At 40.9% G+C, this 24,117-nt stretch overlaps 1 protein-coding gene across 11 annotated transcripts in view; it reads right to left on the reverse strand.

Annotated features, from left to right (window-relative positions):
* RCBTB1 (RCC1 and BTB domain containing protein 1) overlaps positions 1-24,117 on the reverse strand; it is a 99,741-nt gene that overhangs the window by 31,487 nt on the left and 44,137 nt on the right. For 6 of the 11 annotated variants that reach the window (XR_015253343.1, XM_086712420.1, XM_086712411.1 and 3 more), the window contains 3 exons: positions 7,089-7,164; positions 6,806-6,972; positions 6,063-6,213 (listed from right to left, as the gene is read on the reverse strand). Coding sequence is in view for 10 of the 11 variants with exons in the window: in XM_086712420.1 (XP_086568546.1) it covers positions 6,063-6,213; positions 6,806-6,931 (277 nt within the window). In the remaining variant the exon portion in view is untranslated. Of the gene's footprint in view, positions 1-6,062; positions 6,214-6,805; positions 6,976-7,088; positions 7,165-10,452; positions 10,621-24,117 lie in introns of those variants that run through there. The other 5 variants (XM_086712425.1, XM_086712400.1, XM_086712455.1 and 2 more) reach the window with 4 other exon arrangements.

Here is a 24,117-nt window from a genome sequence, read left to right on the forward strand (position 1 = left end):
TTGGTGCTTTTGGTGCACATTTGCCCAACAGTACTGGTAAACAGAAATGTACAGCAGCCATGGCCAGAGTACAGCATGGTTAAGGGCCTGTAACCCTCAAGGATGAGAGTCTGGATCACACACTCAGATTAGCCCCCTGAGCCACATGCTAGCCAAATGTGAAGAGAATCTAAAAGGAGTGCTGGAGGAGGGAGGCAATGAGTATTAGTTGTGGCCATGAGACCAGCTGCATGCAGCACAGAGGCTGTAATTCATCCCACTAACAGTCTTCCAGGAAGTCTTTCCTAGGAACAGAGGCCCACTAGAATCCTGGAGGAGCTACACCCCAAACATACAGGAAGCCATGGATCTGAGCACTGCATGGGAGAGAATGAGTGAACGTTGTGCAGGGTCACCCAGATGACCCTCAGGATCAAGGACCTTATTCCCCAGATGCTGGGACTGCTGCCAGCTGCTTGTTCTCAGCCATCAGTCCTCTCCAGATTTGCACCTGGCAATCACCTTCTCTTTAATATATCAGTTTACTATTTTAAAATAGTGTATGAACATATTTCTTCCCTTTTCACTTGATAAAGCATAGGAAAAGTGAGCTTCTTGAGATGGCTCTTAGTTCCAATTTCCCGGGGAAGCTTTCAAAGCAACCCCATTCAACTGGGCACCAGCACCCACTTTGCCCAGCCCTACTCTTGCCACACCGTCTCTGGCAAACAAGGGATGAAGCTTCAGGATCACTTGAGGTTCAAGAGGTGAACAAAATGACCAAACAACGAGAGTGAAACCATACCAGGCTAGAAGGGAGAGTGGGGAGTGGGGAGTGGGGAGTGGGGAGTGGGGAGAGCATGGGAAAGGGACAGCACAGAGAAGCACCCCATGAGGTTCTGGCCTTCAAGAGAACGCAGCTGGCCTTCAGAGACCGGACACGGATTGGAGAAGTGATCAGAAACAACTAATTTTATAGGTAACCTAATTTAACTTACTTTAAAAGACAAAAAAGAAATCCTCAAGCCCTAGGTCTGTACGTAAAGCAATAATACTAAGTGAATATAGATCTTCAGAGTAGTCACCAGATGGCAGTAGATTTTATTTTTTAAAGGTGCCGCATGCAGCGCCTCATCTGGGTATGTCTGGAGTCTTGGAAGCCTGACTACCCTACGTTCTCCTACAAATGGACCTTGAGAGCTTGTCTGGAGGCTCTAGCAGGGGAGCACAGCTACCTGCATACCCTTGACTGAAGAAAGGACCTCCTCCATCGGGGAAGGTTGTCCTCTTCCACCAAGTGCCAGCTTTGGGAGGGACACACACATGGAGCAGGTAAGGGAAAAAGGGGACGCCCGCCTACCCAGCCAGATCAGCCGTATCAACTCTGGCAATCAATGCAGTGACAGACGTCACAGCCAGATTGCTCTCACATCCTAGATTTTCAATGTAATAATGTAGTATTGATCAAAACATTCCTAAAATGTCTTTTAGAAATAGCTCACAAGTCAGTAAAGCATGGAGAATTGAATTTATTCTGTCCCCAAATCCTACTGAAACGATAGTGAAGGGGGAAAAAAAAAAGGCATAGACAGTTGAGGACAAAAAGAACAATAAAGAAGGGGGTTGCCTGGGTGGCTCAGTCGGTTAAGCGTCCGACTTCAGCTCAGGTCATGATCTCACACTGCTTGTGAGTTTGAGCCCCGCGTCAGGCTCTGTGCTGACAGCTCGGAGCCTGGAGCCTGCTTCGGATTCTGTGTCTCCCTCTCTCTCTACCCCTCCCTCACTCATGCTCTGTGTCTCTCTCTCTCTCTCTCAAGAATAAAACATTAAAAGGTTAAAAAAAAGAGAGAGAATAAAGAAGAAAATGCAACTGGAGAGAGGTCAACAAAATTTTGGAAGATAGGAAGCAGGTGGGTGTGGTAACACAGCCAACCAGAGAAGGTGACACGTACATCTGCAAAAGAAGAAGCCAGTCACAGCCCTGGAATCTCGGGAAGGCCCAGGGACTGGAGAAAGTAGGCAACAAGGAAGTGATTTAAGGGCCAGTGTAACTAAGAACAGAAGCAGTCAGACCCCAAATCCTCATCCTCTTCCTGTGGGGTCAGGAAGCTTGTACAAGACAAGAGGCCTACAGCACTTACTAGCTGTGAATTTCTTACTGTAACTGTACTACAGCCCAACTTCTCCCTCTGCCCAAACCTCCTTCCCTCCCTTCTCCCACATAATACAACAAAAAAAAAAAAAAAAAAAAGAGATAGGAGAATAATCTAAAGAAGCCCTGAAGACAGCTGTGAGGCACTGTAGTGAGGAAAGCAGAAGTGGAAGTCCAGTACCGAACAGTGAGATAGATCCTTGCCCTTCCTCTGCTAATGGAAAGCTGGCAAAAAAAAACCCATATCCAGGTCCGGAATCTGGAAGATTCCACCCTACGGAAGCTCATATACTGACATTGGGAGTGACACTGGAAGCATCCCTAATGCAGCAGTTATTATCTCCCTAAAGTGAAACTCAGTGCTTGACAAGCCCCACCCATGAATCCAGTATTCCCAGCATGTAGATCAGGGCCTGTGTCCCACCTGTGGACAGCCAACCAAGGATCACAAATTTTTGTTTTTTTTTTTTTAATGTTTATTTACTTTTGAGAGAAAGAGAGAGAGAGAGTGCAAGCGGGGAAGGGGCAGAGAGAGAGAGACAGACAGACAGACAGAATGTGAAGCAGGCTCCAGGCTCTGAGCTGTCAGCACAGAGCCCAATGTGGGGATAGAACCCACAAATCGTGAGATCATGACCTGAGCCCAAGTTGGACACCTGACTAAGTGCCCCGTAAAGAAAGCCTCTAACAAGAAAAGTCAGAGCCCAAAGCAAAAGAGAAAGAAGCAATCTGGGAGGAAAAAAGAAAGCAGAGAGCAGAGGATGACTTGAAAGTAACCTATACCAGCTCAGAGAATGTAGTGAGGCCATGAAGCAGGACAGGAAGCTCTAGAAAGGCACATTCAGAGAACAAGAAAGAGAATGGGGGAATGTAACAGCAGAAATGTGAACATGTGAGAGAAGAGGTATAAGATAAAGCTGAAGAAATTTCCCAAAAAGTAGATTGGAGCAAAAATAAAAGAAAGTTAAGAGGGTCAGTTCAGAATCCTCTAACTTCCTCCTAAGAAAAATTCCAAGAAGACAACAGAGAAAACAAAGAAGGGGAATTACCCATGAAATATGACAAGAAAATATTCTACAGAAATGAAGGAATTTCCAGACTGAAAGTCAACAGAATGATCAATACAATAAATTAAAAATCATCTACATGAGTACATAACCATGATTTTTTCAGAAAACTGGGAACAAAGAAAAGATCTCTAAAGCTTCCAAAGAGGAAAAAACAGTCATATGCAAAAACAGCTAAAGTGGGGGCGTCTGGGTGGCTCAGTCGGTAAGCGTCCGACTTCAGCTCAGGTCATGATCTCATAGTCCGTGAGTTCGAGCCCCGTGTCGGGCTCTGTGCTGACAGCTCAGAGCCTGAAGCCTGTTTCAGATTCTGTGTCTCCCCCTCTCTCTGCCCCTCCCCTGCTCTGTCTCCGTCTCAAAAATAAATAAAAACATTTAAAAAAAACAAGAAAACAAAAAATAAACAAAAAACCCCAGCTAAAGTCAGAATGGCATCAGAATCTCAAAAGAAACCTGAAACTCAAGAGGCACAATAACTTCAAAATTCTGAGGAAATAGGATTTTCAATCAGGAATTTTAAGCCCAGCCAAACCAATGGGCAATCTGCGTGAATAAAATAAAGACATTTTAAGAGCGTCTCAAAGATTTCTCTCACACCCTCTTCCTTGGGAAGCTACTAGAGAAAGTGTTTCACTCAAATAAAGGTATAATCCCAGGAGGAAGACACAGGACACAAGAAATAGGGCATCCAGAAAGGACAAAGGTGAAGGGACCTCCACGATGATGGTGAATGAAGTTCTAGGCTGACGGCCGTGCGGCAGGCTGGAACACAGGGACGGAGGGCTCCAGAGATATCTGGATGAGCTCAGATGTGCTGAGACACAACACTGCTGTATAGACCAGTTTGCACATAATGACAGACATTTAGAAAAATGGGTGAATGAACGTCAGGAAAACAAACAGTGGTACAGAAAGGCGATGGCTCAGCTATAAACCACACTTACAGAGTCCTACTAATGTAAATATCGATTTAACTAAAATGGTGATATCACTATATTGAAAGGATCAGGGGAAGGAAGGAAGGGGAAATAAAGCCAACTGCTATCTGCCATTATAAAAAGTGGAAGGATAATATCTAAAATTGAAAATTCAGAAAGAACAGTTGTAAGCATGTTAAAAATACGAGATTAAACATCTGAAGGAGTTAAAAGTGGTTCCTTCTGAAGAACAGTTTCTAAGCTGAAGAGGGGTGAGGCAGAGGTCCTTCTGCGTTTTACTAAAAGCCATAAAATATTTGATGGTTTAAAGTGTTCATTTGTTTTAAAACTATTTGACTATATAGTCAAATTAAAACTATTTGACTATATAACATGCACAATATATGTACTATACATCTGAATGTAGAGCATGTTTAAAATATGTAAGTGGCGGGGCGCCTGGGTGGCTCAGTTGGCTAAGCGTCCGACTTCGGCTCAGGTCACGATCTCACAGCCCGTGAGTTCGAGCCCCGCGTCAGGCTCTGGGCTGATGGCTCAGAGCCTGGAGCCTGCTTCCGATTCTGTGTCTCCCTCTCTCTCTGCCCCTCCCCCGTTCATGCTCTGTCTCTCTCTGTCTCAAAAATAAATAAACGTTAAAATATGTAAGTGGCATATCAAAATTAACAAAAAAGAAAAGTATTCCCACAAGAAAATCAGTTATTATATTTATATTTTTATGTTATGTTTATGTATGCTTATCTTTATTGTAACACTCAAGATGGTTAACTCTGTATGTATGCTCTGACTCTGAAAATAATTCCAAGAGTTGTAATTTCCTAAGGTCACCACTTTGTAGAAAACCAAGAATTTAAATACATATGTTTTAGTGTGTTTGCTCTAAAAAACTGCCCCAGTTTTTTACAGTCAGAAATCAATGACTAGTTAAGATTGATATTTGTTAGGAAAAAAATCAAATCATTAGGTCATAACAGATGACAAGCAGAACCAGTCAGCAAAGTAGTAACCGCTTGAAAGAGCCAGTGTGATGCCAGAAAGCATGGTTACACAACACGGAAGTGAGATCATCACCTCATTATGCTCAATACCAGTTATATTCTCACTAGACAATCACTCTCAGATCTGGATCTCACAGCTTGAGACAGATCCAGACAACTTGGAGTGCATTCAGATAGGAGTTAGAGGTAATTAAAAAGCTCAATACTAAGACCTCTGGCAACACCCGAGGAAGCTGTGAAAGCTGTGATTCCTCAGTCTGGAGACAGGCAGAGAAACAAACAGAAAACTTCCCCACAGAAAGCAGAGGGCCTCTGCTAGAGAGACCACAAGAGTTAATGTGAATTTTAAGCACATTTAAAATTCAAAGGGAAGATATAGGTTATATATAATAACCTATTTTCAGAGAGTTTTGGTTGCCCACAGTGGGGATAAATTACCAAAGAAGAAATGTATAGTCTTAATCTTGGGGAAGCAGAGATTAAAAGGAAAAGAATCTATCCTACATTCTTTCCATATGGCACACACATGAATGTCAGGGAATAAACTAAGATTTCTTAAATTTGAGATTCAGAAACTACACACTGAAAGGGAAATCAGCATTATGTTGTCTTTATAAAAATGTACCAAGTAAAACCTGAAAGTTGCCCTTGCTAATATAAAACCAGTGAAAAACTAGGCTGAAGGCCCACTTCATCTGCTGTATCTAATCTTCCACAACTTTACGTAAGTATTCTAATGTTTGCCTAATTTGCAAACCGTACTCTGTTCCAGAGTTAGACTGAAATGTTTAACTTTTACCAGTTTGGTACAGTTCTCAGAAATTAAGAAATAAACCATTCAAGATTATTTCAAACGGCCCCATCTCCCCTTAGCTTAGAATCAATACTTGATTTCTCACAAACTGAAAAGCTGACTTTGTTCCCTCTTTACCTTCAGTGCTGAGAAGAACATGTGGTCCACTCCCATAACTAAGGCTTTTAATCTTCTTTCCACATAAGGCTTCCAGCTTTTTGGGTACAAGTGTACTCTGGTTATCTCCAGTTCCTAGACAGTTACTATAGTTCAGTCCAAATACAAAGACCTAGAAAACAAATAGTTTTGTCTGAATCACTCGGACTAAAGTTACACAAAGGCTCCCCTCTCCACCCTGAAAATAAGACACACTCAAGTTCAGTGTGACAGCTCAGTAGGTAGGAAGAGACTGATCAGATGAAGAAAAATTCAACCTGTGCTGACATTACTTCAGTTGCAGAATGTTTGGCTGTACTATGAAATTCAGACTAGTACAGGGTTGAGGGGTATCAAATCAAGAAACTGCAAGAAGAGAGAAATTACATCAAAGACACGGTCTTCTAGAATTTCAGGTTCTTTTATCCACAACCTTTTCAGAAGACAAGGAGGGGGGCCTTGCTGGATACATCTAGGATACTGGTAGGAGAAAGACTGGTGGGAAAGGTAAGGGCTAAGGGAATAAAGAACCAAAAAACATACCAGGGAAAGTGAAATGAATGTGTCTATGGATCTTCCACTGAAAATATTTCAAAACAGAGACCGATATGAGTAAGCTTGCATTTTGGAAAGATCAACTGGCCACAACCTTTTCTTGGTCTTCAAACTGCACATTTTAAAGCTCACCCCCTAAAATTACACTCTGGGTTTTGAGAGATTCTTACCTCATCATTGTCAGTAACGTACAGTGCTTCATTGGCTGAGGTGCCAAAGACACATGCTTTCCGAATAGATGCAATTTCTTGAGGTGAGAGCAGAGTGAAGATTGGCCACTTTCCTACATCCACCATGACTCTGACTTCAAGTAATTCCTATAAATAAGCTGACATCTCTGCTACGACAAAAAGAATACCAAGGGAAAATCAACCACTATGCTAACTTAAAAAAAAAAAAAAAAGACACTGTTAATAAAAGGAAATAAAAGCTAATTCCAAAAGAAACCGTTACCTCTGGTTGAATGGATCACTCACTTTCCCCAGCAACCTGTCCAATCCTTCCTCCCCGGTCAAACCTGGGCCCTTCCCTGCAATGACAGGTACAACTTGCTAGAACCAGCTGTTTGTCTTGCCCACTTAAAGTCGGTGTTTATCTGTTACATACATGCTTATTTGCAACCAGACAGCAAATAATGGAGAGAAACCATGCTAACTGGATAGAACCAGGGTCTCTCATCAGGATTTTTTTCCTTAGAATATTGAGATAAAGGTTACAATACTAGTTTGTCTAAGACGGTGAATTCTTGCCTGAGAGAGAGGGAGAGGGAAAGTGTGTGTGTGTGTGTACCGTGAATGTTCTACAAATCAGAATCGTTACCTCTACCTCCCCACTCTCCCACCACCACCCCCAGGTTACACTCAAAGACCCCCATCTCTTGTAGAAAATCACTGCCACACAAAGCCACTGTTTAATGATGGGAATGGGACATCCCTCACTAAGTCTAGAGTGGCAAAAATATTAAGAAGCACTAGACTAAGATATACTGAATGAAACATAAGTATTATATTCTGATCCTAATTTCTATGATTACATTTTCTACATAACTACAGATTGTATTTCACATTGAAAAAAGTTATTATATGAACAAGGGAAGACAATTCACCCTAATCTTGGTGTTCGAACTAATGACTATAGCCTTCATGCAAGTAGCAATTAGCTTAAATAGTATCCTATAAAAAGTAGACATATATTATATACGTTTCCATAAAATTCTAAACTTGACCTGTTTAAGGAGTTTTACACAAAGAATCCTGGTCATGGCCCCAATTTCTTCTAGGGTTAAAAAGTACTTCTAGAGGGCGCCTGGGTGGCGCAGTCGGTTAAGCGTCCGACTTCAGCCAGGTCACGATCTCGCGGTCCATGAGTTCGAGCCCCGCGTCAGGCTCTGGGCTGATGGCTCGGAGCCTGGAGCCTGTTTCCGATTCTGTGCCTCCCTTTCTCTCTGCCCCTCCCCCGTTCATGCTCTGTCTCTCTCTGTCCCAAAAATAAATAAATGTTGAAAAAAAAAAAAAAAAAAGTACTTCTAGAAATTCCAGGGAGGGGCACAGTCACAAAACCCTACCATGCCAAGTGAGTTTCCATTCTGGCTCTCACCTCTGGAAACTGAAATAGAACCAAATAGTTTATAAATACAACCAGGGTTTCCTAATGAGGTACAGAACTCTTGAAGTTCCTTCCTATTCACTCTCTTCTCAGACCTCTAAAAATAGCCAAGAGAACCAGGCTCAAGACCAAGGCGTTCCAGGCTCTAGCACCTCTGATAGCACCTAGAGACAGAGCCTATGGGGCTTAGGTATACTTAGCCAAAGCCTCAGTTTCCACCATCCAGGGAGATTTTTCACATCAGCACCAACTTGGATGACAAGGACCAGATAGCTGCTAAGCCCCAAGAGTCACACACACATATTCAATAAGCATTAAACACGATCAGGACAGGCCAAACCCCACCATTACAGAGCCAGACTCCTGGAACATTTGAATGTTCTGAAAAGTGTGTGTGTGCATGTGTGTGAGCATGCACATGCTGGTGGGAACAGGTAAAAGATTTGGGGAAGGGCAAAAAATAAATACATAGGGGTGCCTTGGTGACTCGGTTGAGCGTCTGATTCTTGATTTGGGCTAGGATCATGATCTCATGGTTCATGGGTTCAAGCTCCATGTTGGGCTCCACACTGATAGCTGGGAGCGTGCTTGGGATTCTCTCTCTCTGTCTCTCTCTGCCCCTCCCCAGCTCTCTCTCTCAAAATAAATAAATTTTTTTACAAAAACTAATAAGCATGTTGAAAAAATGTGTTTCAACTGGTACCAAGAGGTAAAGGAAAGTAAGTTTCCCTATCATCCCTCTCTGACCCCCTCCTCAAAGGCCTTAAGAGTTAGGCCCTACTGTTAACAATTGTTTCTAATACCTTCCAGGGATAGTGTATGCTTACAAAATCATTATATGTATGTATGTGTAGAAGTCTTTTTTTCCCTTCTTAACAGTACATCTTGGAAACCATTCGATATGAGCATATGTAGACATTTTATTTCTTTTCAATGGTATTATATAATATTCCATTATATCAAGTTAACAATTTACCTGCTTCTACTGAGAGACTATTTAAGTCACTGCTAGTCTTTTCCTAACATAAACAATACTGCAATTATTGTCTACACATACTATTTTTTAATACATGTCTTTTTTTTTAATACACACATCTATAAGAAAAACGCCTAAAAACGGAACTGCTGGGTCAACATCTAATTGCTATTTTACCTTTAACAGCTATTTCAAATTGTCCTCTACTGAAATAACCCATAATGTATGGCAGCACCTGGTTACCCACATCCTTACCACAACAGCGGATTATCATGGTGTCTAAGTTTTCTTTAAACTTGATTCTCTCTTATGATGAGTGAGGCTGGGCATCATTTAAAAAAAAATAATCACAATAACAGCAATAATAATAACTGACATTTCTTGAGCACTACATGCCAAGTACTGTTCTTAATATTTTACATCTATTAATTCATATAATCCTCACTTTACAGACAAGGAAATGGAAGCAAAGAGATTTTAAGATTTTGCCCAACCCAGGAAGTAGCTGAGTCAGGGCCTGAAGCCAATACAATCCGGAATTTGCACATGAACTGTTCACCTCATGGTTCAGAGCCCATGCGTCATCCTTTTACATAAAGTCCCTATTTTTTCTACTGGACTATTGTTCTTTGCTTTGTTCTTGATTTTTGTGTTCTTTGTATGGCAAGAGGATCGTTTTTTTGTTTTGTTTTGTTTTGTTTTGTTTTGTTTTGTTTTGAGAGAGAGAGAGAATGAGCACAAGCCAGGGAAGGGCTGTGAGACAAGGGGACAGAGGATCCGAAGCAAGCTCTGCCCTGATCAGGCTGAGAGCAGCAAGCACTATGCGGGGCTCAAACTTATGAACCCCTCCCCACCCCCAACCCCACAAGATCATGGACCTAAGTGATGTTGGATGCTCAACCTGGCCACCCAGGCGCCCTGGGGATGATGGTTTTAAATGCCCTGCCATGCCAAATGGCCTGCCTTGTGCCTCTTACAAAACAGACAGGGAAAGGAGTCACCAGAAATGAAACAGTGCAAATGTCTATAAGCAGATGGATAAATGCCCCCCAAAAATCCAGAACTTTAATTTTCCTAGAATATGAAAATCCTAGAATATGAAATTTCCTAGCTAGTCCTCAAAATTTAATATTGTATGTAATATAGAATTTTAAATAGAGAAAAGGGGAGAGGGAATTAAATTTGCCAAAAAATGTGATTCACCACATTTAAAATTACAACACGAAAGGACAGTACCATTCAAACTTCTACAATTTCCTGGGGTGCCTGGGTAGCTCAGTCGGTTAAGCGTCTGACTTCAGCTCAGGTCATGATCTCGCAGTTCATGGATTCAAGCCCCACATTGGGTTCTGTGCTGACAGCTCAGAGCCTGCTTCAGATTCTGTCTCCCTCTCTCTGCCCTCCACTTGGGCTCTGTGTCTCTCCTTCTCAAAAATAAACATTAAAAAAAAAAAAAAACCTTCTGTAATTTCCTGACAACCGTACAATTATTCTGAAGTCATTAATCAGTCACAGGCAACTCTGCCCCAAGGGTATGGTAATCTACTCAAAAGTCACCTTTCATAATGATGGCTTATTATATGAACGGAGTTTACCCACCGCTAAATTACTTGAGGCTTTACTTTACAAGATATCTTCCCAAAGACTTGTAATTTAGAAGTTAATATGAAACCAGGTCATATACACGTCCACACCCATCACAAAAGCAGAAAGCATCACCGATAGCCTCGGCATGGTGGAAAGCACTGAGAATCCTGAGGCATGTGTTTTATTCCCAGGTTGGCTTTTAATCAATCAGTGTGACATGCTACCTACCTTTCTGAGCCTGGGTTTCTCAAAAATCTGTCCCATAAAATTCAATAATGTGATGTTCAAGATGTAGTGAGCAAGCTACAGGGGATTTCTGAACGCATGAGAACATGTGCAGTAGTGCTGCCCAAGCAAGTAAGTACTCCTAGCAACACAATCCAGTGAAGTAAATAAAGACCAGGAAGAAAGAAACGAACAGTGACCAAGAACTGCAGAGACACTATGCTAGGCAGCTTCACATACACTATTTCCTTAAAAAAAATTTTATGTTTATTTTAGAGAGAGAGAGAGAGAGAGAGAGAGAGAGAGAGAGAGAGAGAACAAGCAGGGGAGGGGCAGAGAGAGACGAGGACATAGAATCCAAAGCAGGCTCCAGGTTCCAAGCTGTCAGCACAGAGCCTGATGCGGGGCTCGAACTCACAAACTGTGAGATCATGACTTGGGCCAAAGTCGGACGTTTGACTGACTGAGTCACCCAGGCAGGCACCCCATACACTGTTTCATTTAATCTCCACAATAGTCTTGAAAGGAAGAAAGGTCAGAATCCATTCCTAGCGGATGAGGAATGAGGCTTGGAGGTGAAATGACTTCCCAAGGTCACAGAGCAGTAAGTGACATAGTCAGGACTCAACCCCCACCCCTCTGATACTTCTTACATCAGAGAACATCAGTTCTGCCCCTTCAGTGTCTCAACTTCTTCAACATTACTTCCTTCTGACTTTATTTTGTCTAATAATGTATACCAGCATCTGCTTTTTAAAATGTTTCAAATACAAAAAGTACTCCCCCCATCCCTCCCCCCAAAAATGTGTCACCAATATGCATCTATCTAGATTTGCCTGGTTAAACCTTGTGAATGTCACTCATTCCTTTCTTCTTCCAAAACCACTAGGAGGCAGGCCCTGGAGACCAAATGCTCCTCTGTCCTCAAGGAGTTCACAAGAGTGGATGAGCACAAGGTGCCTCCTTGGGCTACAGACGGCTAAGGGACAAAGCACGTCTTCATTAGTGCTCAATCTGTGCAGCTGATAACATGAACAGGGTATCCTCAGAATTCAGACAAGGTTCTCCAAGAGGTTTTATGGAGGTATTAAAACTCAAGATGTGCTATGTGCCGTACAGATAAGTCCTGAACTTGGGCACGTGGTATATCTTTTACTAAGGCAGTTTAATGCGAATGCAAATACCACCACCATTTTCTAATTGACTCAAAATTACCATCATTATCATTCCAATTAGATTACTGTGGTGAGAGGTTTAATTTCTCTATTTTCCTGGGGATAGTGGCACCTTTGCTAATATTAAGAAAATCATACTTAGGATCGTTCTATCAACTTCATATGTTTGACCCTCTACCACAAAATTACAGTGTGTATTCATATAGTATATTAATCCAAAAAGTTAAAGCAGGTGGAATCACTAGAAATTAATTAACATTTAATCTGTTATGAAAACTATATCAGACATATGAACGCTGTGGCTATCAACGACTCAGAAATATAAGGATCTGGGGCACCTGGGTGGCTCAGTTGGTTAAGTGTCTGACTTTGGCTCAGTTCATGATCTCAAGATTTGTAGGTTCAGGTCAGGCTCTCTGCTTTCAGTGCAGAGCCCGTTTTAGATCTTCTGTCTCCCTCTCTCTCTACCCCTCCCCACGCATGCTCTCTTTCTCCTCTCTCTCTCAAAAATAAACAAACATTAAAAAAAGAAAACAAATATAAGGATCTGTCACAAGGAGGGTAGTATTATGACAGCTCTGATGTCTTATAACATCTACTAAATTTGCCTAAACATGAAGTAGTATTAACATATTGGTTCTAATTGTATGGATTTCACTTTAAAGGAATATAAATATAGTTCAATTACATTTCATTTAAATCATCACTCTGGAGGTTGCAAAATAATTTAAATGTTTCAAACAGTAATATGTGCAGTTATTCTATTAATGTACTAAGGAGGTACTACTAACAGGGAAGAATCTTCAAAAGGCCTGATCAACCTAGGCCACCCTGGATAGGCACATACTTTGGTAAGTATTCAACAGTGATATAAGTGTCTTAAGAAAGGCAACCCAATGCCCTTCCTTCCATAGTACTAGGCATTCCTTAAATGAAGCATCCCAAGGGATATGCTAACAAAAAGCTAAACTATGAGCTTATTCCCATGTTAAACACAAAACAAACACAACACCCTGCAAAAAAACAAGCGTACCCTGTACAGCTTAGCTATGTTAGAAAACAATATGTACTATATGATTACAATTTTTTAAAGTGTAATACACACAGATAGAAGGATATATACACACCAAATGTATTTCTCTGGAGAGATTAGAGGTGACATTTTCTTTGTATATTTGTTCAAATATATTTCAAATTTCTATAACAAATATTTAGTGACCAAAAAAAACCCATTTATCATTGTAATGCTAATTATAACTATAATTTTATAATTCAAATAACTAAATTTGAATTATATTTACCCCTTTAAAAGTTTAGGGGCGCCTGGGTGGCACAGTCGGTTAAGCGTCCGACTTCAGCCAGGTCACGATCTCGCGGTCCGTGAGTTCGAGCCCCGCGTCAGGCTCTGGGCTGATGGCTCAGAGCCTGGAGCCTGTTTCCGATTCTGTGTCTCCCTCTCTCTCTGCCCCTCCCCCGTTCATGCTCTGTCTCTCTCTGTCCCAAAAATAAATAAACGTTGAAAAAAAAAAATTAAAAAAAAAAAAAAGTTTAAATAAGTATTCTTGCCTTAAGTTTACAACCTAGGGTGGCAGACTATTCAGGCAAATCTGCAAAATGAATTATTAACATAAAATTACATGTAGAAAGTGGGAATGTAAAATGCTACAGCCAATGTAGAAAATATTATGTCAGTTCCTCAAAAATTAGACAGAATTACCATGTGGCCTAGCAATCCCACTTCTAGTATACACACAAAAGAACTGAAAGCAGGGCCCTGGAACAGATAGCTGTTCAGAGCAACATTACTCACAATAGCCAAAAGGTGAAAAGCCAAATATCCACCAACAGATGCCCGGATAAACAAAATGTGGTTATCTACATACAATGGAATATTATTTAGCCTTAAAAAGAAATGACTGATACATGCTATCACAGGGATGAACACTGAAGACATCATGCTAAATGAAACAAGCCGAACACAAGAGAACACAATTGTACGATTCCACTTACATGAGGTACCTAGCCTCATCAAATTCATTAGAGGCAGAAAGGACAGTAATAGCTGCCAGGGACCCAGGGGGAGAAGATAATGGGAAGTTATTGTTTAATGGATACAGAGTATTGGTTTGGGATGATGAAAAAGTTCTATGGAGACAGTGGTAACAGCTGCACAATAATATGAATATATTTGTCACTAAACTGTATATTTAGAAATGGTTAAAATAAGAAATTTTATGTATATTTTACCACATTTTAAAAAAATCAAATTATGATCCCATGGGTTTACAACAAACCCACAATAAACTCAAAGATATAGTTTTTTAATTAAATATAAAAGTGGTTCGGGGCGCCTGGGTGGCGCAGTCGGTTAAGCGTCCGACTTCAGCCAGGTCACGATCTCGCGGTCTGTGAGTTCGAGCCCCGCGTCAGGCTCTGGGCTGATGGCTCGGAGCCTGGAGCCTGTTTCCGATTCTGTGTCTCCCTCTCTCTCTGCCCCTCCCCCATTCATGCTGTGTCTCTCTCTGTCCCAAAAATAAATAAATGTTGAAAAAAAAAAATTTTTTTAAAAAAGTGGTTCAGTCCTAAAAACTATTTTTGGAAAAGTACAATCACAATTCATTAAATCTGTCTTGGTAAGGCAAGTTCAGATTAGAGAAATCCTGAGTGAACATTTCTAAAAGATATATAGCCTTCTTAGGACTTTCCAGCATATACAGCTGAAATTCAAACTAAACCAACTAATTGTTATGATGACCAGTCCTCCCATGACTTGACTGTTAATCATAAAAATGAGTTGTAATTAGTCAATTATATTAATAACCTCTGAAGAACTTCAATAATCTTTTTTTCTTTTTGCAACATTTTTTCTGCCCATTATTTAGGAAGTACTTTCTTGTAAAAAGCATTGATATGTTCAGCCTCAGTTATCACTCACTGTGCATTAATAGGTGAATCAATAATTTTGTTTTGTTTTGTTTTGTTTTATGGAGATAAAGCAAGAGTAAAAGAACAGAAATGAGAAATGCAAGCAGAGGATGGAAAAGAGTTGTAACGTTCTGAGAGGACAACATGCCAACCCACTTGGATCTCCTTATTTTCTTTGACACTTGAAAATATATCCTATATTCCCATAGACTTCTTCTGCTTCCACTGGTAGTGTAGATCCAATTCCCATTCCCTGGGATGGCTTTTCCTAGCAACCAGCACTGTCCCTCAGAGAGCTAGAGCATGGAGAAGAAAAGGTTATTTTATTTTACACTCTGAAAGCAAATTTAGTCAAGAGGACAAACACAGACCTTCCAATTTTAGAAATCTACATTTAGAACTGGAAGACTAAAGGAGTAATGTAGCGACCAATCTTTTGATCCCTCTAAGAGCATATTTATTTTCCATTCCCCTAGTGCTAAAGGAAGGTGGGGAATGTTTTGCTTTACTGATTTAGCAAAAATATATTTGAATACATTTACAGAATTCAAAAAAACAGGAAATGGAGAAAACAGTACAGGAAAACTTTGTTTTTGATAACATAATGCTCTCAATATTAAACAACACTAGAAATTAAGAGTTATGACTTACAAGCATGTGGCTTCCACACAGATCTCAACCCTCGTTCCAACCAAAGGTAGCTGGCACAAAGGAGATGGACACAACCAATGGGACTGCACACCTCAGAACCTGTCTTCTGCTGACCTACAAGCTTGCTGAGGAAAAGAGGTCTGAATAGTGTGAACAACCCTGCAGAACTGGTTGGCACCAAGATTCTCTCTCTTCTTCTGGTGTCATTCTTAGGGCAGGGAGCGAGCCTGTATGATTTTTTATCATGGAAGCGGATTTTCTCACAGTAAACATAAAAGACTCTGAATGGCGAATCAATCTGTTTAAAAATGGGCTCTGCGTTCTTTACAAGATATAGCCTGGTGTGGACTATTTGAAACAGCTATGTCAAATATGAAAAAATATTTAACTGCAAAAAAAATTTATTTCAATTAAAGCACTGACATGTTCACTGAAGATCTCTAATAGGGTTTTTCTGTTTTCATAAACTCGATGGGTTTATTTGTTATCAGTTATTTGTTATCAGTTTAAATTGCTAAGCTGCCTTATAATAGGAATTTATTTATAGCTAATGAGCCATTGATAAAGTCTAAGATGCTTTACAAAATAAGCACTACTGTATGACAACGTGAACAAAGTAATAGCATATATTACTTCTTCTGACAATGACCCCACACACCAAGAAGGCTGGGGCAAATCATCAAGAGCAATACGTTTACGTCCCTGCCTCTGAGGAGATTATGGTCTAATAGAAAGTCCAATCCTAGGAAGTAGAAGCCTAGAATACAAATACAGGTAGAGTAAGCAAACAATGGAATACAACATACAAATCTATAGTCTATGTGATACACGTTAATGTATATATGGAAAAAAATGGGTGCACAAAGGTTACAACTAAATGAAAATTATATATCCCAGAAAACTGCTACATGAAATCCCAGAAATCAAATTCTTAGTGTTCTAGCAGATGATAAAATGTAAGCATTTCCTCAGTGAAGATTACCCAGTTTCCTGCAGGAATGAGGGTTTTTTATAGCTTTCTTCCTTTTTTACCAATGGAAGTTCCTGTCTGAGCACAAAAGACTTAAGTGTGTAGCCATCTTTCTCTGTTTTTGAGTATTATATTACAATGCCAGTAAGCCTTCCAAAGATAAGCTCTAAAGTTTTAGGTAAACTTCTGGGGTGCAACTTTACAACTTGTCATGTCATACATCTATACTACAGCAAAAGAAATTCAAAAAGACCTTTCAAGTTACAGAAGAGCCAAATGTTACTCTCATCAATTTCTTCCATACTTATTTTTTGTTCATTTAAGAGAGACAGAGCGTGCACACAAGCGGGGGAGAAGGGCAGAGGAGGAAACAAAGACAAAATCTTAAGCAGGCTCCACACTCAGCACAGACCCCAATGCGGAGCTCAATCCCACAACCCTGGGATCATGATCTGAACCGAAATCAAGAGTCGGACACTCAACAGAGGGGGCTACCCAGGTGGCCCCACTTCCATACTTATTCTGATGGGCTTTTTGAGACTGAGCAGATGCTACACCTCGGACTTAGACACCAAATGTATTTCCCAGGTCCAGACGAGCCTCTAAGACAGACTCAGCCTCAAAACTTTATAAGTAAGATTACACTTAGGGGGCGTCTGGGTGGCTCAGTTGGTTAAGTGTTGACTTCGGCTCAGGTCCTGATCTCATGGTCTGTGAGTTCGAGTGCCGCATCGGGCCCTGTGCTGTTAGCTCAGAGCCTGGAGCCTGCTTCAGATTCTGTGTCTCCCTCACTCTCTGCCCCTCTCCCACTCACTCTCTCTCTCAAAAATAAATAAACATTAAAAATTTTTTTTTTTAAAGACTACACTTTAGGGGCACCTGAGTGGCTCAGATGGTTGGGCATCTGACTCCTGATTTCAGCTCAGGTCATGATCTAACAGTTCATGGGATCGAGCCCCATGTCAGGCTCTACACTCATAGCGCAGAGCCTGCTTCGGATTCTCTTTCTCCCTCTCTCTGACCCTTCCCTGAACTCTCTCTCAAAACAAATAAATAAAACACTTTTAACTACTGCACCCATTCTGTGGTATAAGTACTGCAAAGAAACAAAGTTCTGGAGATCTGCTCAGACACATGATGCTCTTAGTGCCCCAGCTGCTAGGACAGCTGTCATCCACTTCTCTTTTCTGCAAGCTTATCTTACTACAAGAATGCAAGAGAATGCCCTGAACACCTGACAAAATCCACAAAGACAGAGGGGCTTTGAGAATGAGGCATTCTCCAAAAGAGTTTATGGCATCCTTCATGAAGATGCCTATGAACAGGTGACAAGGTCATCCTCCTACCTTTATTTAAAAACAGACTGCTGCTCTCAACAATAGCCAAATTATGGAAAGAGCCTAAATGTCCATCAACTGATGAATGGATAAAGAAATTGTGGTTTATATACACAATGGAATACTACATGGCAATGAGAAAAAATGAAATATGGCCCTTTGTAGCAACGTGGATGGAACTGGAGAGTGTGATGCTAAGTGAAATAAGCCATACAGAGAAAGATACCATATGGTTTCACTCTTATGTGGATCCTGAGAAACTTAACAGAAACCCATGGGGGAGGGGAAGGGAAAAAAAAAAAAGAGGTTAGAGTGGGAGAGAGCCAAAGCATAAGAGACTGTTAAAAACTGAGAACAAACTGAGGGTTGATGGGGGGTGGGAGGGAGGGGAGGGTGGGTGATGGGTATTGAGGAGGGCACCTTTTGGGATGAGCACTGGGTGTTGTATGGAAACCAATTTGACAATAAATTTCATATATTAAAAATAAAAAAAAAAAAACAAAAAAAAACAGACTGCTGTTGGGGCACCAGGGTGGCTCAGGTGGTCAAGGGTCCAACTCTTGAGTTCAGCTCAGGTCACGATCTCACCGTTTGTGAGATCGAGCCCCACACTGGGCTCTGCCCTGCCAGTTTGGTGTTCTCTCTCCCTCCCTCCTCCTCACGCTCTCCTTCTCTCTCAAAAATAAACGTTTAAAAATAAATAAAAATAAAAACAGACTGTTTTAGAATTTGCTAACACAGTGACCACCCTCTGGTCTCATCACTTTTGTTCAAATGTGTTACTCACTGGAGAAGACATATGTCATTTCCCAACTGCCAGGAAGTTACTTTACTTGAAACACAATTTGCAATTATGGCTTCTGGAAGCAATTCTTTATCCTCATCATCCAAAAGCCCACTTTCATTTCATTGCACAGAAACTTTAGGCAATTCTAGGACATAGGGAATCTGACAGCTCATTGTAAATGAAGAAATAATTCAAATGAAGCCATGCGCTCAGGTTAAAAGCAAACAACCCAGTGGCAATAGTATTAGCAGGGAAAAAAAAAAAAAAGATATCCAGGGTTGTGAAGCTGACTATAATCTTATACAAGTATTGCTTCTATGAGATACTTTCACTTTTAAAACAAAAAACTTCCATGATTTGCAGTAATTTCTATAGCTTTGTTCTTTGTTTCACCAAACATTCAAGGTTTTGTAAAATAAATTACATAAATATAGATGGGCCAAAAGCCTAAAGAAATGGATAGAACACAGTTACACTTTATTTTTCTAATGTGTTCAAAGCTGGAATACAGGGACCCAGGCTCAAATCTATTTACAGTATCATAACCCGTCCCACGTGAATAGCTCTAATGTGATTTTATCTACTATCCTCTGCCATAGGAGTAGTATCAACCATACCCTGCAATGGCCTAGTGCCAAACTAAAATTCCAGCAATGGACAGGCAGAACCGTACTGTAGTCCTTCAATGAAAGTTTACTGAATGTCCTCCAAGTAAAAAGGACACAAAGCCAACACCACGACACCCTCCCCTGACCCTGGCAGAACTTACGTGGGGTCAGAGAGGTCTGGGCACATAAAGAGATGTACACCAGAGTGGCCACTGCTCTCGTGGGTAGTTCTGAATGCCACAGAAACACCAGAATTGGGAAGTGTCAACTACCTGTGAGAAGACAGGCACCCGGAACAGTGAATGCATATGCCAGGTGGAAGAACTGAAAGAAATTTAGCATGGCTGTAGCCAAAAAGCTTAGCCTTTATCCTATGAACAACATTCAATCACTGAAAGGCCTTAAGCAGGGAAGTGGTATGATCAGATGTACGTCCGTTAAAGATTACTTTGGCTGAATGTATGGACCAGATGCTGATGAAGAAAACTCAGAGGGAGCCTAAGGTGGCTACAGCAAGCCAGGAAAGAAAGAAAAGAAGCCTGTACCAAGGAAGTAGAAATGGAGAAACCTGGACAGGAGACAAACTCAAGAGGATTCTGCAACTGACTGAATGAAAGAAGAGGAGCTGGATAAGGGAAAAGGAGAGCGAAGGATTATACCCAGCTGCTCAGCTTAAGTAACTGAGTGAACGGCAGTGTCACTCACTAGGACCCAGAACACAGCAAATTTCAGGGTCGATGACGAATTCCACCCTGGACATTTTAAGTTTAGCCACCTGTGGGATATCAAAGTGGATATGTCCAATAGATTTGTAAATCTGAAGATCAAGAAAGAGATCTGGATTGAAGATGTGGAAATCTGGCATGAGATCACCCAGGGAAAAGTGTGCGGAGTAAGAAGGGAAGAGGATGTCGGGCAGAACTCTAAGAAAGTCGAACAGCAGAGAGACAAGGAACACCCCTGCGGAAGAGACTGTGAAGGAACAGGCAGAGTAGGAAGCAAACCAGGAGAATAGAGTCATGGAAGCCTAGGGACATGAGCATCACATAAAGGAGGCAGGTCAAGGTCTAATGCTGTTGAGACCAAAACAAGGTAAGGACTAAGAAATGCCCACTGGATTTAGCAAGAATTATTGATGACCTTCACGAGATGAATTTCGGTGAAGCTGTGGGTGGACAAGACCAGATTGCAGCAGGCTGAGGAGCATGTGAAAGGTGAAGAAGTGAAAACAATGACTATAAACAACTTGCTCATGAAGTCTGACTGTGAAGGAAAAGAAAATTTGCTAGGAGTAAACGTAAAATTGGCTGAAATTGAAGGATGTATTTTGGGTCACCTTTTTATTTTAAACATATTAGAGCCTTAAAAAGGTTTACTTATTAATTTGTTTTTAAGATTTTAAGTAATCTCTATACCAAATGTTGGGCTCAAACTCACAACCCTGAGATCAAGAGTCACATGCTCTCCCAACGGAGCCAGCCAGGTGCCCCAAGAAACTTAAAATGTTTAAATGTTCACAGGAAGGACCCAGTAAGAGAGAAAGATAAGGGCAGGACATAAGCACTAAATAAGTAACAGGAAGTGGAATCTGAAGCACAGGTGCAAGAGAAGCTATAGAAAGGGGGAGCTTCTTCTGTGAAAACAAAAAAGAAGGATGGATACAGATGGAAGTGAATTTCATGGTTGAGGCACCAGAAGTTGGAAACAATTTCTTTCTCTTCCCTTTCTCTCCCCGTCTCTCTGCATTTTTCATTTCTACCAGCAACTTATGAGGGTTCCAACTGCCCCATATCCTTGCCAACACTTATTATGGTCTTTCTTATTATAGCCATCCTAGTGCATGTGAGGTAATATCTCATTGTGGGTTTGATTTGCATTTTGGGTCATTCTCTTCTGAAGTCATCTATTTCTCCCTGTGAAGAAAGAGAGAAGGCTTTCTGTTGAGAGTAATAGGAAAGGTAGCAATAGAACGTGGAGTGGAGGGAAAAAAATGGAAATGGTCTAACGTCTAAAGCAGGAAGAGTACTGACAGAGAAACCAATAAAGGGGATAAGAGCCCAGTGGAAGCTGGAAACCAGAAGTCTGTACAAGTACCCCTCTGATCTCCTCCAAGTTTTTCTTCTCCAGTGAAGTGGGTTTTTTTCTTAAACTGATCTAACCAGAATTGGAATGGGCAGTTGCTCATTTAAACACAATGAGAGAAGTGCTCCTGAACAATACATTATCTGTTGAAAGCCCAGTAATATCCACATTTGAAACAACAGTTTGCCTAAGATTCACCCTCCTTGAGAACAAAGCACCTCTCATACGTGAGTTCACTGCAGATCTTACATGTGTACTGTAAGTACTTACAACTACAATCATGGTACTAAATTCATCAAATGACAAACTGTAAGAAAACACCACACACCCATCATCTCAATAATGGATAATTCCTTTAAAACCTGTTAACTTAAGAATGATAATAACCAGGGGCGCCTGGATGGCTCAGCTGACTGAGTGTCTGACTTCGGCTCAGGTCATCATTTCAGGGTTCAGGAGTTGAAGCCCCGCATCGGGCTCACTGCTGTCAGCACAGAGCCCGCTTCAGATCCTCTGTACCCCCTCTCTATCCAGCCCTCCCCCGCTAGCACGCCCTCTCTCAAAAATAAAAAATAAACATTAAAAAAATGATAATAACCAATTACACAAAATGATTTTTGACTTACCCAGTTAGCTTGTAGAGCACGAGATATAGCCACAGCATTCGGTTAAGCTAATTTGATAAGTATATCCTTATGTAAACATGAAGTAAAGACTTAATAATTTAGAAATTTATCACTAAGGCACGCTACTCCATATGCTGACCACAATTTTCGCTCAGGGATCACATCCTGGGACTGACTTATAAGTGAACTAGTTTTACACCAAGGGTGCTATGTTGCTGCTTCAATCATCTTTTGCTGAGTAACATACCATCCCAAACTCAGTGGCTTAAAGCAAGAGCAATTTGTTATTTCTCTCAATTCTGTGTTTTGAGTAACTCGGCTGAGGTTGCTCATGAGGTCATGGGCACTGGGAACTTAACTAAGGCTGACACAGGCCTCACTCACACAGCTAAGCCACTGCAGGTGGTCTCTCCTAGATTCAAATGGAGCAGACACAGACTCCATCTCTTAATGGGAGGTGCAGCAGTCAAGCCTAGGGATGGGAGGAACTGCTGGCAGTAATGGCTGGAAACACTTCACCACCACAGCTGTAAACAATATTACTAGATGTTTCCACTACACTATTTGAGTTCACGACTGAAGCATTAGAAGGGGGTCAGACTATCTCCAAAACTAAAACACTTTCATAAGTATTGAAAAGAACATCTCTGTAAACATACGCTTTTGCCCCCATAGAATGCTAGTCTCAGGAAAGCCATGGAATCTTCGTTTCTGGGGTTGTGAGGAGGATAGACACCATCTTTCAGGAATGCTCGGAGTACAGTCTTTCCCAAATGAAATTCATTATCTCCTGAAGTCCTTTCACGCCTTACAATTTATTAGGTATGCATGAGTATGATCTCATTTAGTAAAATCTAATACTAAAAAAAATAAAGGTATCCCTAGCTATTTGAACTCTTGCTATCAAAATCTATCTAAACTCAAAATCAAATAGATTTGACTAAGTTCTTTAATACTGAAACTTTTGCTACTGGCTCTCCTAGACTCAGGTATGAAGTGGATTTGGATATCACAGTATCCCTTACAACCTGAAATCTCACTATCTGAACACAGCAACCCAGTAAACTCATACAGTAAAAAGGATATATGCCCAAAAATATTAACTGTTATCTTTACATGGTATAATTACAGGTGATGTACATTCTTCTTTTTTTTTTTTTTTTTTGAAAATGGCACAGATGTCCGGGGTGCCTGGGTGGCTCAGGTTGAGCATCCAGCTTTTTTTTTTTTTTTTTTTTTAACGTTTATTTATTTTTGGGACAGAGAGAGACAGAGCATGAACGGGGGAGGGGCAGAGAGAGAGGGAGACACAGAATCGGAAACAGGCTCCAGGCTCCGAGCCATCAGCCCAGAGCCTGACGCGGGGCTCAAACTCACGGACCGCGAGATCGTGACCTGGCTGAAGTCGGACGCTTAACCGACTGCGCCACCCAGGCGCCCCTGTACATTCTTCTTTTTGCTTTAGTTTCTAAATTTTCTTTGTTTCCTTTCAAAATCTAAAAAGTCTATATTGTGACTTAATATACTTGGAAATATTTAAAAAAAATTTTTTTTAACTTTAAAATGTTGTGGGTCAAACACGTAATTGATTTAGATAACCGACTTGATTAACCTCTTCTGTGACATCTATTCTGATTAAAGTCAAACAACATTCATCATATGCCTCCTGTTCACTGCTCAACATGTATACAATATCTAACATTTTTAGTTTTGTTTTTTTTTAAACCACAGAATATTTTTAAAATGTGTAGTAAGGACCTGCCTGGACTCTAGACTCCATTAGGGCTCAAACCTTGTTTGCCATGTTTGACTTACTATTTAATGCAGTACATAGAAAAACAGAATAATGATGAGGATGAGGATGATGATGATGATGATGATGATGATGGTCTTTGACTTCCCTTCAGTTTCATCTTCCCCACTCTGAC

This window comes from Puma concolor, chromosome A1, assembly GCF_028749965.1.
Source record: "Puma concolor isolate L17-30 chromosome A1, mPumCon1.1.hap2, whole genome shotgun sequence".
In the NCBI taxonomy this organism is placed as follows: Eukaryota; Metazoa; Chordata; class Mammalia; order Carnivora; family Felidae; genus Puma; species Puma concolor.